The 14,315-nt window shown below is 50.4% G+C and overlaps 1 protein-coding gene and 1 pseudogene across 1 annotated transcript; one reads left to right on the top strand and one right to left on the bottom strand.

Annotated features, from left to right (window-relative positions):
- LOC144161710 (uncharacterized) overlaps positions 1–11,146 on the top strand; it is a 58,610-nt pseudogene extending 47,464 nt beyond the window's left edge.
- LOC144162047 (uncharacterized) lies at positions 10,994–13,499 on the bottom strand. Its single transcript, XM_077692564.1, has 3 exons — positions 13,087–13,499; positions 12,127–12,693; positions 10,994–11,984 (listed from the first exon to the last, which is right to left on the bottom strand). The coding sequence occupies exons 1-3, from the start codon at positions 13,396–13,398 to the stop codon at positions 11,061–11,063; spliced, it is 1,803 nt and encodes a 600-aa protein (XP_077548690.1). The 5' UTR covers positions 13,399–13,499; the 3' UTR covers positions 10,994–11,060.
- Positions 13,500–14,315: the final 816 nt, after the last annotated feature.

The following is a 14,315-nucleotide window of genomic DNA, read 5'->3' as shown; positions in this document are numbered from 1 at the left end:
ACGCCCACTTTCTGTGCGAAAAAACACAGAAAGGGGGCGTAGAAATAGGTGCGCGGGTCGCTTGGTTGAAGTTATGACGCCTTGGTTAAATTGGTTCAAGTTATGACACCTATGACAAACAATTTCATCGTGGGGTGTCCGATTAGTTTTGCAATTCCAGAAGGGATCATATATTAACGCTCATACTTGAGAACCACTGAACTGGCAGGTTCCGTCGCTAGAATAGCTTCCACTGTTATAAAAATTAAGAAGTTACAATTAATAGATAAAAAAAGACAACTAAGTAATCACGCTTGTCTAACAGCTACGAAAACTCAAGAGTAAGGAGAGAAGTTCTGATTCTTTTATTTTTGGCAAGGAATAATTCGGACACGTTATTTGGTCAGGATCCATGGCATCCCGATTGCATTACGGCTAGCTTCAATGCCGAGCAGAAGCATTTATTGAGAAGAAGAAGAAGACCCGCCGTTCCGACGTGTCTTTCCTCGGCTCCGTGTTTAGACGCGATTTATCGCAGTTTCTACGTTCCCAGCTATTTCCCGTAGTGTCAGCGATAACCTCCAGTTCCTGGCGCCGTCGAGGGCTACTACCTGCCCCAGGAATGTCCCCGAAGGCAAGCATCACAACCGCATCGCCTGTAAGCAGCGGCTAGGCCTAACCTCCTGTTCGGGCGGTGGGTGCCGTTCCGCGCAAGGCCTTCTTGGGTCCCGCAAGCAGGCGCTACTTCAAGACCAGCTGCTTAAGCAAATGGAGCCGGCGTCTCAAGTGGTGTCCAACGTCGCCCTTCAAACATCGTCGCCTCTGACACCCCAGGGCGACGACAGCTGCCCCATGGATGCTAGCACCGACCCTCCTGTGCCGCAAGAGCCCAGTAATGTCACTGGCAAGTCTGCTGAACCCCCCGACAAACGCCTTTGCACCGAGTCTTCAACCTTAGTGCCGCGCCAGTCTGAGGACGCTAATGTCCCGATGGACCTTCCAGCAGGCAACCGCATTCACTCTGACGGTAAGGTGCCCTGCCGTCTGAATCCCACTGGCCTCCCATCAAGCAGTAAAGATGCTCAACCAGCTTCCTTCAAGGTAGCCATCAAACCGAAGCAGAATTTCAACATCCGCCAAATCACGACGAAAGCTCTCCTACAGACGCTATCAGCATGTCTGCACCCTCAAAGTCATAATGGCTACACTTTCCACCGAGATACCAACTCAATTTCTGTGTGGGTAGCGTCATTAGAGGCAGTTCACAAGCTTTACAGCCTCACTTATATACCCATCTCCCCCGGAGTTCACCTGCCGGTACAAGCTTACCTCCTAGGGGGTACTCATGTCCGCCGTTATGTTGTCTCGGGCGTCGATGCCGGTGAGCCCTCCGACGTGCTCCGGGACACCATCCAATGCGAGACGCACCAAGTGCTCCTAACCCGGTATCTTGGCAGTCATCGTACATGCCTCGTGACTGTTCTTGGTCCTCCGGAACCACCGGTGCGATTCATATACAATGGATGCATCCTTCGCCCTCGGCCTTACAAGACGAGGCCAGTATTTTGTTACCAATGCTTACAACAGGGTCACATGCGCATCTCTTGCCCAAATCCACCTCCTGCTGAAACCTCGGCGACTCCGAACGCGACTGCTGGAAATGAAAATGCCCCTAAATTTCGTTGTGGGCTGTGCAAGTCTGATGATCACGATATCACAGACAGGAAGTGCCCGACGAAGCTTAACGCCAAGCCACGTGCGCGTGTGAAGAGCTGCCCGAGATCCCAGGTTGATCAACGGCTCCCGCTTTCAAACCGGTACGAACTCCTAGCTTCGAATGACGACGACGATATTGCAGATCACGTACCAGAACCGGCCTCTGCCACACCACCTATGAATTCAGTTTCATACAGCCAGGTGGTGCGACTGCGTCGACCTCGTCAGCGATCCCGTCTTCAAGAGACCGACCAGAATTCCCCGGCCCTAGAAGAGGTAGATCTTCGCCTCCAGGCACTACAAACAGAGCTTGCGAATTTGACCGCTCGTCGTGCCCAGTTGCTGGCACAGAGACGCTTAAAGCGTGCTGCTGCAAAAGAGAGCTCATGTGAAGCTATACCTCCGCTGTCAACTTCTCCCTTGCCTCCACCTCCTCCGGCATCATTACCAGCAGCAGCCTCGATTTCGTCAGCATCCGACGCTCGCTCCATTCTTAACTACGTGGTGCAGCAGCTGCACATATTAACCACGACTCTTGCAGCATGCCTCCGCTAAATTATGCACCTGCCGTACCTGCAACTACACGCAAGGACACTATCCTACAATGGAACTGTCGGGGCCTGCCCCAAAAAGTTGGTGAACTTAAGGAACGCCTTCGCCTAGGCTCACTTCGTGCATGGGCGCTACTGCTTCAGGAAGCGAATGGTCTACCCCGTATCCCCTTTTTTACCGGCTATGCGTCTCCAACAATCATTGACCACCGTAACGCCCCACCAACGCCACGGGGTAAAGCGGTGGTATATGTCCTCACGCGCCTTCCCCAGCAAGCCATTGACCTTCAAAGCTGGTGCTCCCCATTGCAAGAAACTGTCGCGGTGAAAGTTCAACTAAGTCCCTGTGCAGTGATCCTCGTATCCTGCTATGTGCGTCCTCACAGTGGTCATGCCCCGCGGGCTCGGTTTGGGTGGATTTCGCATATACGAGCACAACATCCCGGTTGTCCCATCCTCATCGGCGGTGACTTTAATGCTCCGCACCCAGCCTGGGGCTATAACATGGCGAGTGCGCGAGGTTCAGATCTCCTCAAGATCATGGAGAATGCGCGCTTCACTCTACTTAATGACACGACCCAGTCAACTCGCCGCTCCACGTCTACTCGTATGCCTCCACATTCCCCAGACCTAGCTTGGTGGCTTGGTCCAACGGCCGTTACTTGGCGGCGGGAGCCAGACTGCTGGGGTAGCGACCACCATCCCATTTACCTCGATATTCCATCTTCGCCCTCTCGTCGCCTACGTCGTAAATGCCATATTATCAGGTGGGACGAGTTTCGGACGTCGATTAGGCAGATATCAGCATTCAAAGAGGACCCTTTATCATCCATACAAAAGGCTCTTGAAGATTCTACAACTGTAAACTGGGTTGACGAGAGCCGCCCTAACCCTGATTTGCGCCTCCTTCAGCTGTGGGCGCAGCGCCGCCAGGCAGAAGTGTTTGCTGGTCGCAATCCCAACTCTCCGACTGGCCAAATCCGCCTTAAACAGCTCACAGCCGCGGCTCGTCGCCATGAACGCCGGCTGTCCCGCCAGCGCTGGCTTGACATATGCGCTTCGTTAGGGCCTCAGTCTGGACTACGCTCCATATGGCGCATATTTCATTCTTTGGAGCGATCACCACGATCCCCAGATCCTGCTGCGTCAGCGTTCCTCACGTCCAACCAGACTTCTTTGCAATTTGCAGATACGCTGGCCCATACTTTATACCCCGATTTTGACTTGGACCCAGCCATCATGCCCCCTCCGTTCACTCTTCCTTCCGGTGCTGGTACGCCGCCATCGGAAGCAGCAACCGAGGGCATACTCTCACCATTTACAATTGCGGAACTAACCGCGGCCATTGACACGGCGGCACTCCGCAAAGCTCCTGGCCCCGACGGAGTAACATTTGAATCTTTCAAGAACCTGGACCAGTCTTCTTTGGAGGGACTCCTAGAGGCGTACAACCGGGTTTGGCTCACGTGTACAATCCCCCTGGCCTGGCTTCAAGCGGATGTTATCACTATCCCGAAACCCGGTAAACCGAGTACAGACATCCGCAACCTCCGACCAATAGCGCTTACGGCAACCATTTGGAAGCTGTTGGAACGGATGATTGCCACACGCCTTCAGTGGTGGCTCGACGAGCACCATCTATACCACCCATGCCAAATTGGATTTCGCCCCCACCTTGGTGCAGAGGATGGTCTGGGCCACCTCTCCGAGATGATCCTTATTGGCGGCCGATCCCACCGTGTTCGCTCTGTGCTGGGCATGGACGTTCACAAAGCGTACGACCACCTTGGCCACGCTGCCGTCATTGCGGTACTTCATCTCCTTCACCTGCCATCCCGCCTATGTGATTTCATTTCCTACTACCTACGAAACCGCACCTTCTCCATACGTCTCAACGGATCTCCCATAGGTTCCTTCCAGCCCCGCCGTGGTGTGCCTCAGGGATCTGTCTTGGCCCCCTTGCTTTTTAACATGGCCATGATACCTCTTGCCTGGCGACTTGGTGCTGTTCCACACATCTATAGTATCATCTATGCAGACGACATCACGGTATGGTCTGTTCACCAGGACCTTCACGTCCAAAGTGTCCGCCTGCAACAAGCTCTAGATGAAACCAATTCTTGGTGCAGGTATCTTGGCCTCACGCTTTCGCCTAACAAAACAGCCCTTCTCACCGTGGCCAACGCATGGGGCCGTCGGCGGTTGGCGACCTCCCCGATCCGTCTTTCGGTTCAAGGCACGCCTATACCAACAGCATCTACCCTGCGGGTGTTGGGCTTGGATATTACGGCCACCGGTTCTGCAAAACCTTGGATTCGTTCTGCAAAGCATCAAGCTTCACAATCGCTGCATCTATTTCGTCGCATGTCTCAAAAAGCCGGCGGTGCGGCCTCCAAGATGGCCCGCATGCTTGTCCGAGCCATTCTTCAGCCTCGCATAGTTTATCAAGCGCAATTCCACTTTCTTACAAAGTCAGACTGGGCACTACTCGAATCAATAAACAATTCGGCTATGCGAGCTATAACTGGTCTTCCAGCCCTCACCCCCGTCCCTATTCTGCAACAGGAAGCGCAGCTCAACACGTTTGATGAGCTAGTGCATCAGCGTCGACAAGCCCGCCTCCAAAAACAAGCCCTTGACCCTGATTCCGCCGCTCTTGCAGCGTACATGACCGGTTCACCAGCCCCACCACTATCGAACACCAATATACGGCCCCCATGGAAGTTCCACCAATTAACGGATACACGACCTGTTGCCCGTATTCATCCCCGGACAGTTGGTGCTCCGCGCGCGCTCTCATACCCCCGTGCGGTACAGATCTCCCTGGCGGGTTGTCTCGCCAAGATGAGGTCCTGCTCAGACGTCTTCGCCTGGGAGTCGCCCTCACGCCAGCTGTGACGAGGTCCTGGCCTCCTCAATACCATGCCCCGTTCAACTCCACCTGCCCCTTTTGCCCCGCTCCAGTTGACCAGGCCACAGCAGAGCACCTGGTGTGGAGTTGCCCTGCTCTGCGAAGCCTACGCGCTGTGCACATCGCCACCTGCGGCCCGCGCCCCGGATGTCCGCCAGACTTCATGGCGTGGATACAAGGACCACATCATGGCCCCCTGCTCCGATTCCTTCGGGAATCCGGAGTGTGTCTGTACATTTAGTTTCCCCTTATGCTGATTAGCAAATTTCCGCAATAAAAAAAAAAGAAGCATTTATTATAAATTAGTGCGACTTCCGCGCGAGCGACCGGCACGTTAACGACGCATCACTTTTCAGTGATTATGATGTCAGTCTGAATTAGAATTGTAAACGCAGAGCACTTCAGGGGCTCGCCTTGTCGTCGTACACTCTTAGGCAAAAAGGACTAAAAGTTCGTCCTTTCGGGGACTAACGGCCTCTGCCACAATCATTAGTCCCTTTAGGGACTAACTGCGAGGGGACGAACGGTTAGTCCCCCACCCGGATGGTCCGCTCCGATACTCCCCAAGGACGAACTGCGTAGAGTGCAGAAAAAAGAAAAAATCCCCTCCACCGGCAGGGACCGAACCCCTGACGCCCGGAAACACACACTAGGAACCCGACGCGCTATCCGCTAGACCACGCCGCCGGATGGTAGCTGGAGGTAGATAATATTCAAGTGTACAGCGTGTGCTCTGCATAACGCAACAGATCATTGCAACTGGTGCCCGAATTTCTATCTGCGCAAGCGAACGTGACCGGATTTTGCGCTTTGCGCTTAGCACTTTGCTAGGTTTAGGGACTATTGCTCAGTTCGATTCGAAGTAGAGCCTCACAACCATAGTTTTTCTCGTAAATAACAATCAACGCGTCGCCGCCTAGTTGAGATAGGTAGCTGAGCGATCAGACGACTCATTTGTTTCCGCACAAATTGGCGCAAGCTAAGTGCTTTCTTAGTGTTCGATACATATGTTAAGTGCTCTATGTAACGTATGTGAAAGGTGTCGTCTGTGTGAGTGTCAGAATAAGGAAACATGCCATATTTTCCTGCATCGGCGAAAGCGAATTCGGTGTTGCTTAGCCTGAATTCTTCAAATTCGCGTCGCTAGACGATTGCGACTGGGAAATGCAAGCGGGTCTTACAGCAGTTGCAGCATTGTCATAGCTTTGGTGCCCAAGGCAATTATGTACCGAGTGTAAAAGATAACTTCGAGACGCTTACCTGTAGCGAGCATTTTTGTTTTGCAGTTGTCATCAGCAACATGCGTTTTTTCTGGTCTGTTAAACATATACATATTCATTACGCTCAGGAATCCACTTTTGCTATTGTAACTAATTTTTGCGTTACTGGTAAGGCGCTTGAAAGCTTTCATTGGCCGTTATTACCTCGCACGGATCGTATGCAACACAGCGTATCAACATACCTTCGCCGAGAAGCGTATGGCAATCGCGCTTCGCCGCTCCTTGCCATTACCCGCCGCTCTACTAACCCTAGGCGATTTTCGTATAACTAACATCAATATTTTCTCCCGTGGCAACATCTAAAGCACCCAGTGACTGCAATGGCTTGTGTTTTGGAAATATAAACTGTTCGCAGACATATGCGCGAAAGGGAACGACGACGCCATTAGGGGATTAACGACGCAGAAAAGAGACTAACTGCATGCGTTTCGTCTTCCCGTTACTCCTTGAAGATCGGCGGAGACGAACAGTTAGTCCGCATTTATGCACACGGCACGTACTCTGCCGCAGATACTCCCCTTAAAGATGAACGGTCGCCCGCGAAGACTAACGGCTGTATTTTAGTCCCTATTTTAGTCCTTTTTGCCTAAGAGTGTAGCTCGCTCGCTGAATCCAAGAAAAGCCACACTGCGTTCCGCCATAGCGGCGTAACCCAGAGATGTCGAAAGCCAAGCGGTTTATTAAGTCATAAGCGTTCGGAACTCGTGAACCACTGGCGCTTGTCATACATCTCCCCGTTGCTTAACGCAAAACTGTAGGTACATTTGGGGCAAAATATACGTACCGGCAGCGCCCGCGTTCATTTAGTGAGGAATGCTCGTTGGGTTGGTTTTTACCAAGGAGGTTGGCAGTGCAACGCCGGCACTTGCGGAAGTAAAAGCAAGCACAAAAAGAACAGAACTCTCGCTGGCGCAGTTTCAGGCAGGGGGCGAGCGAGCACTGCGAAGGCGGGAAATTTGAATTGCATTGGGTGGTAGCAATGAGCGGATAACGGCGCTACAGCCCATTATGGCGAATCACTGCTCTGCAATTCCGACAGTTTTCACACTTTGTGGCAGGGCTTTAATTTTTTTTTGTCCGAAACGCCCATTCATGTGCCAAAGAGACCACATGAAACGCCTGGTACCGTAACGTTCTGTACCGGAAAGACCTAGACACCTACCCACCACAACTGGTATGATAGATGAGATCAGCAAGGAATAATTATTTCCATGCGCTCTTTTGAATATTTGATACCTCACCGGAAGATCATGCGACAATGCCTTGGTGCTTTTGGAGGTCCTTGTGCCATTGAGCAGCACATTCTTCGCATCGGCTTATTTCATGGGAGGAAAGTTGAATTCAGTACTAAATCGCTATGCCCACGCAAAAGCCATTGATAAATTCGTTTGAACATGGAAGGCGTGATGGTGAAACAATTAGCTAATGCATTGAGCCGCCATTTTGTCAGTTCAGCCATTGATGAATTCGATAACGAAGGTCTTAGTTATGTGAAAGATATAAACAGTCGGTCCTTTGTTCTAAACCTGGTGTCCGCTGATAAAGTATAGCAGCGTTTATGAGAGTGGGTAACAGTGGACATCTTCGATTTACCAGTCCAGGACAGTTTTCGGGCAGTCCTAGGACTGCCCTCGGACTAGAAGTCCCATAGAAATACATGGAAAAATTGATCACCGGACCCCGTCTCGGGCAGTCCGCCGACGATCCGGGACTGATAATCGATGACGCCCAGTGCTAGTCGTGATGCAGACAAGATAATTATTAGACGAATAAAATACTTTTTTTGAGTATTTGATTTCGATTTCTTGGCAAAATTTCGGAATAATAACAGTGTTTATAACGCAGGTGTTCACTTTATGCATTACCAGGAGTGTTTTCAAACGAATGCAAATCACAAAAGTAGCAGTTATATACAAAAAAGGTAGTAGAAATGCACAGAAAACTATAGGAGCTATTCATTGAACCTCCGCTCCGAGATGGCGCCACCCGTCTCACCGCTCATCCGCCATGTCGTTGGTCGCCGATTCTCCTGTCGGTCGGTTGGTCGCCCGGGTCGCCCCGTACTGGCCTCCTGCTGCCGCATTGGCGACGACAGCTCGATTGCGACGTGCGGTATCGGTATTGTTTTGGATTCAGACTGTGTGATTGTGATTACTGATAATTTCAGTTGTTATTACACCAGATTGGTGTCACACGTGGGTGTTGTATCATTTTGTGCCGTCATTACGGCCGCTGCTTGCGGCGTCGTGTCGCCGTACGACCATGGTGAACTGCGCTGTGTTCGGATGCAGCAATCATTCCAAAAAGAAGCCGGGGGATGAAACCGCTGCCTCAGTTGGATTTTTCGCCTTACCCCGGGTTGTGAAGAACCAGTGCAAGAGGACGGAAGAAGTCACCGCTCGAAGGAGGGCAGAATGGTTGCGGCGGATCAATCGCAAGGACGTGAACCCGAGCGCAACACACTACAAAGTGTGCGGGAAACACTTCGTTGCAGGCAAGTGCATTGTAATCCACCTTGACTTGCAACACTACGCAATCTTACTGCTTTTCTTCTTCCATCTTAGAGTGAACATCACTGCCACCAGCAGCGTGTATCACTCACTGTTCTCGACGTGTGTGTGTAGGAGAACGCGTCCGGTTTGGGACGTGTGCGCGCGCGTGTGTCACGCTAAGACTGCGACACCGCGTTATTTCTCGCCACAGTAACATGTTTAACGTAGCCGTCGTTAAATGAATTCATTTGCAGGCCGTCCGGCGTACATGCTGGCCGAGTCCGACCCAGATTGGGCGCCTTCCCTGCACCTCGGGCACGGAGCGGAAACGAACGGTGACGCTTCAGCCTCGCGGTAAGGTTTGTTTTCGTTACGGCCACCAGCTTAGTTTTCATCAGAAATGTTGGGGCTGTTTCTACTGCAGTGTTTTTCGCTCCCGAGCGGAAATATTTTGTGATGAAATCGTAGTCGGGGTTCGTCGAACTGGCTTTTCAGATGAGATGAGCTGGCACCACCTGGATACATTATGACTGGGGCGATTACAGATTACATTTGCGCGGTCACAGTCCTGTTCTATGTTTTTAGTGCTCATAATTTCTGCTCACATTCCAAGGATAACAAAAAAACTTACAGGCACAGGAGAAAGCTGGAACGTTCAAGAAAGCAAGGAGAGTCAACAGAAGCCGCTGTAGCCAACCGACAGGAAACTACTGATGAACCTGAAGGTACAACACAAGAGGTGGTGGAAGAGGAGGCTTTGGCAAGGGATGCCTCGACGCAGAGCTGCTGTGCCAGTGGTACGTCATACAGAAATGTGTACAACTAAGTCACATGAAAAGTAGTCTGCCGCCTGGAGAACATGCCATGAGTGCGATAAGTTATCTTGTCGATGAGATTTAGGAAAAAGAAATTTTGAGCACGTCATTACTTCAACTTTTTTATTTTCTTCCTTCTAGGAACTGTCAGCACACAGACAGAGATGACAATGGAGGACATTACCCGCCTTGAGGAAGAAAACATCAGACTACTTTCTGAGCTTTGCGACACCAGGAAGAAGCTCGCAGTGCACACTTTGACACAGGAAGCAATGGAAGAGCATGAGGATATGGCTCAGTTTTACACCGGCCTTCCCAACTTTGCCCTTGTGCTTGCCCTTTTCCAGTTGTTGGAGCCGAGTGTGTCGCACACAAGTCGTAACTGCCTTACAAAGTTCCAAGAGATGGTGATATTCCTCATGAGACTACGGCTGAACTTGCCCCTTCAAGACATAGCCTACAGGTAATTGTTGTTTTATTTCACAGGTTGCTTACTAATCCACGGTTATCGTTGCAGGTTTCTGGTCTCGCAACCCAGTGTCCAGAATCGTAAACAAGTGGCTTGACGTGGCCTACGTGCGCCTGTCCATGGCAATCAGGTGGCCAGAGCGCCATGTTTTAAGAGCAACCATGCCCATGGCTTTCCGAAAGTCATTCGGCACACACGTGGCAGTCATCCTAGATTGTTTTGAAGTGTTTGTTGAGAGATCTTCATCTTTTCTCCCACGTGCACAGACCTGGTCAGCATACAAACACCACAACACGCTCAAGTACCTGATTGGCATTGCACCACAAGGCGTGGTGACATTCATTTCACAAGGGTGGTGTGGTCGCACAAGCGATAAAGTTATCACGGAGCGTTGCGGTGTGCTGGACAACCTCCTGCCTGGTGATTTAGTTCTGGCAGACCGCGGCTTCACCATCGCTGATGAAGTTGGCCTTCACTGTGCTAAACTTGTCATTCCAGCATTCACCAAAGGGAAGCCGCAGCTTTCGGCCCATGAGGTTGGAAAAACTCGCAAGCTGGCTAATGTCAGAATACACGTAGAAAGGGTGATAGGACTTCTGCGCAATAAGTACAGAATACTGAAGTACACACTGCCTGTTGAAGTTCTAGCTAGTGAAGAGGATGGACCCACCCTGTTGGACAAAATTGTCTTTGTATGTGCTGCACTGTGCAACATGAACAACTCACTAGTGCCATCAGGGTAAACTGAAGCATGCGTAAGTGAACACTAGAGATGCCAACGTTCTTTCTAACATTCTTGTTTATTTCAAGGTTGAGCTCCTGCATTTGAATGAACCATTTCCTACTTTTACGCCTTTTTGCCTGCTTCCATGCACTCTGGGCAGTACCACTTTTTTTGGGGGGCTCTTTTTATGTTGACACACTTGTAATGGAACCATGTGCGTTTGCAAGTTTTGCTATCACACATAATCATTTTGCCCGACTCTGGCCCTTCGCACAAGCAGTACAACTCGTCGTCTTCACTTGGCTGGGTGTTCTCATCTGGCTGGGTGCTGGGTGTGCTTGCTGGGTGTTCTTGTTTTTCCTTGTCTTGTGTGTTGGTCCAGTATAGAAAACACAGTTCGGGCAGTGCGACTAGTCGAAAGTACCTTTCACAGCGTTCAACCATGTTCTTGCAGAATTCTGTGTCTTTGTATACTCGAAGGTTGACGAAGTCTTGAAGTGTCCACAGTACAAAATCGCAGTACGACGCCTCGCAAACTAGCATTTGCATTTGTACTTGATAATAGTACGCGTGGTCTGTCTTGAGTTCCAGCTTCCCATCCACAAGTGTGATGCAGGAGGACTTTGCAGCAGCAAGTTGCCTGGTTGGTCCTTCGCGGCCATTGTAAGGGCATTTTATCTCCAACACTCCGTCGCCACAACATGTGCAACTTACTACGCCATCGGGAGAGGCCGCAAGGAATGGGTGGTCCACTGAAATGTGCAAGCCAGACTCTCTACACTGAAAATTTGTGTGGATGGTTCGTGATGCCAACTTGTATGCTTCTCGTGCTTTTTTCTCGTGCTGCTTTCCCCATGCGGTTTGTGGAGACCAGAACTGATTTTCCTCAGGATAGCAGATTCTTGCAATGAGCGATTTTGAAGGGTTAGTTGTAGATGTTCGCGACACTGCCTTTGCATTTGATGCAGTTATTCTGCCAGCCCTAAATGAAAACCATTTTCCACACTTCGCTTGTTCTCTTGTGGTCTCCTCCACCAGCGCGGCAACCTGTAAATAAACGTGAAAATGTATTACATTGTGCAGTAGCATTCTAACTGAGCTTCTCAACCTTGCTTCACACTGCTGTTCAGCAAAAGCATGGAGCAGATATGTAATGAAGTTGAAATAAAAAGTTGTTGAAGCACTGTACCTCTGGTTCAACTGAAATGTTGTTGGCAGCCTGGTTGCAGTAGTCTGCTACAGCGTTCCACGTGGCAGGTACCTCATCTTGTTGCATGTTGCTCAGCATGGCACTGGGGAACTTCATGGCAACTGGTATGAAGTCGTCTGCGTAATCTGCTTCCAGGGATAGCATTGCAGGCCTACTCCCACTTGCGTGGCAAGCCGAGAGAAAAGCCGACCATTCATCTGCTGTTGCGGCCTCAACAGTCTGCCTCTTCTGCTGTTTACGTAGTCTCTGTTCACCCATTTGAAGTCTTTGCTTCATTTCTGATGATGAAAAGTCAACTTTTGAAGCTGGCTTCCCTTCCAAAAAGCGCACATGTGGAGGTAGCCAACTGTTCTCTCGGTCAGTGCCAACTTGCAAATCCCTCCTCCTGACAACTGCTTCAACATAAAACAATACAGCCGCAATATGAGAGCAGGCTTCCCCTAAACCCGCCATGCAGTCGCAGTGTGCAGTCTGCACCTCGCCATCTTCTTTGATGAGAAGCCAGGGGTTCAGCGGCTTTACGTTGAATGACTGGGAGTGCCGCACCTGCGTTACAGGAGCAGGCAGAAAAGAATCTTAGGGTACAAAACAAAACTTGTACAAGCAACGGAAGTTTTGGGCCACGTCACATAAAGGGGGTGAGGATGCAGATAGATAAAACGCGCATTATCTAGGGACACACGGAAATAGCATGCGCAGGTTGCGCTTCGCGCAAGGTGGAGTCATTAAATAACATGCGTACGGCGTACAAAACAAAACTTGTACAAGCAACGGAAGTTTTGGGCCACGTCACATAAAGGGGGTGAGGATGCAGATAGATAAAACGCGCATTATCTAGGGACACACGGAAATAGCATGCGCAGGTTGCGCTTCGCGCAAAGTGGAGTCATTAAATAACATGCGTACGGCATGTGCCGGCTGCAATGAAATTGTACTTGCCTTGCCAATCACAACGATGCGTCCGTCGGCGAGGGCTCTCGTGAACGGCTGCTGAACCCATCCGCTGGTGACATAGTTGTGCGCTTCGAGTCCCTTCATAGCCTTTAACTGCTCCTTTGTCACGAAGTTTGTGGCGTAGACAAGATAGTCACTAATATCAGCTATATCGACACGAGGAAGCACGCTTATGTCTTGCTGCACCTCGTCACTGCCCAAGTCGAAAGGATCGATATCACCGCACAGCTGCACTTTCCGCATGTAAGCCGATTTCTCCGGCTGCTTCAGTCCGCGGCCGTACTCGCTCAAGCGCATTTTTCCCGAGCACAAACGTCCGTACAACCACAGAAACGTGCACGCTCGCAACGTGTGGCGGAGACACAAAATGCGGAGTGCACCCGAGCAACCACGCCGCCCGCGCGTCTCTCTCGCTCTCTTGACGACCAACGATATGGCGGCAGCTCCGGACGTTGCGCACGGCCCGTGCCGATGACGTCGATTGAATACCTCGTATAGGTACCCGTATTAGTAGTGCCCATTTTTTTATACATATAGTAGTAAAAAAAGAAGGGTTTTCCAGAGTACAAACATTTTGGGGATAGATATAACATACCGGGCTCTGCAGAGTTTGGTTTTAGAAAAAATTGCTGCCCAGAAGTTGTCCTCGTAGAACGCAAGTAATTCATTTCCAAATCATTTTGATTGATTGATTGATTGATTGATTGATTGATTGATTGATTGATTGATTGATTGATTGATTGATTGATTGATTGATTGATTGATTGATTGATTGATTGATTGATTGATTGATTGATTGATTGATTGATTGATTGATTGATTGATTGATTGATTGAACCGTGCTCAGGTCATGTACAATCACCGTCAACATGTCGTCTAATCGACGCTCGGTTCTGGGCCGGCCAGCACCGCGAGAAACGCGACAAACATCAGTAACGGAGTGACCTGTAGGGGGCGTACAATCTCGTCGACTTTGGCCAACTATACCAGGTCACTATAGCAATAAAGTTTAGGGTGCTTTACTACTTGCGAATCTCAGACGCCGCTTTGCGACATCGCAGCCGATCACTCTCGGATATGATTTTTCTCCTGCGTGATGCCCTCGAAATAATGGCCGCAGGCTGTGCTGACGTATAGCTTGAACCGGGAGCTAAACGTTCCTTTACTTCTGGCATTGCAAATGTCGGCGATCTCTGCCGGCAGTGACCTACCTG

This window comes from Haemaphysalis longicornis, unplaced genomic scaffold (assembly GCF_048455015.1).
Source record: "Haemaphysalis longicornis isolate Haplotype H1 unplaced genomic scaffold, Haemaphysalis longicornis Haplotype H1 scaffold_12, whole genome shotgun sequence".
NCBI lineage: Eukaryota > Metazoa > Arthropoda > Arachnida > Ixodida > Ixodidae > Haemaphysalis > Haemaphysalis longicornis.
The sequence above is the reverse complement of the archived record's forward strand: the minus strand, read 5'-3'. Positions and strand labels throughout refer to the sequence as shown.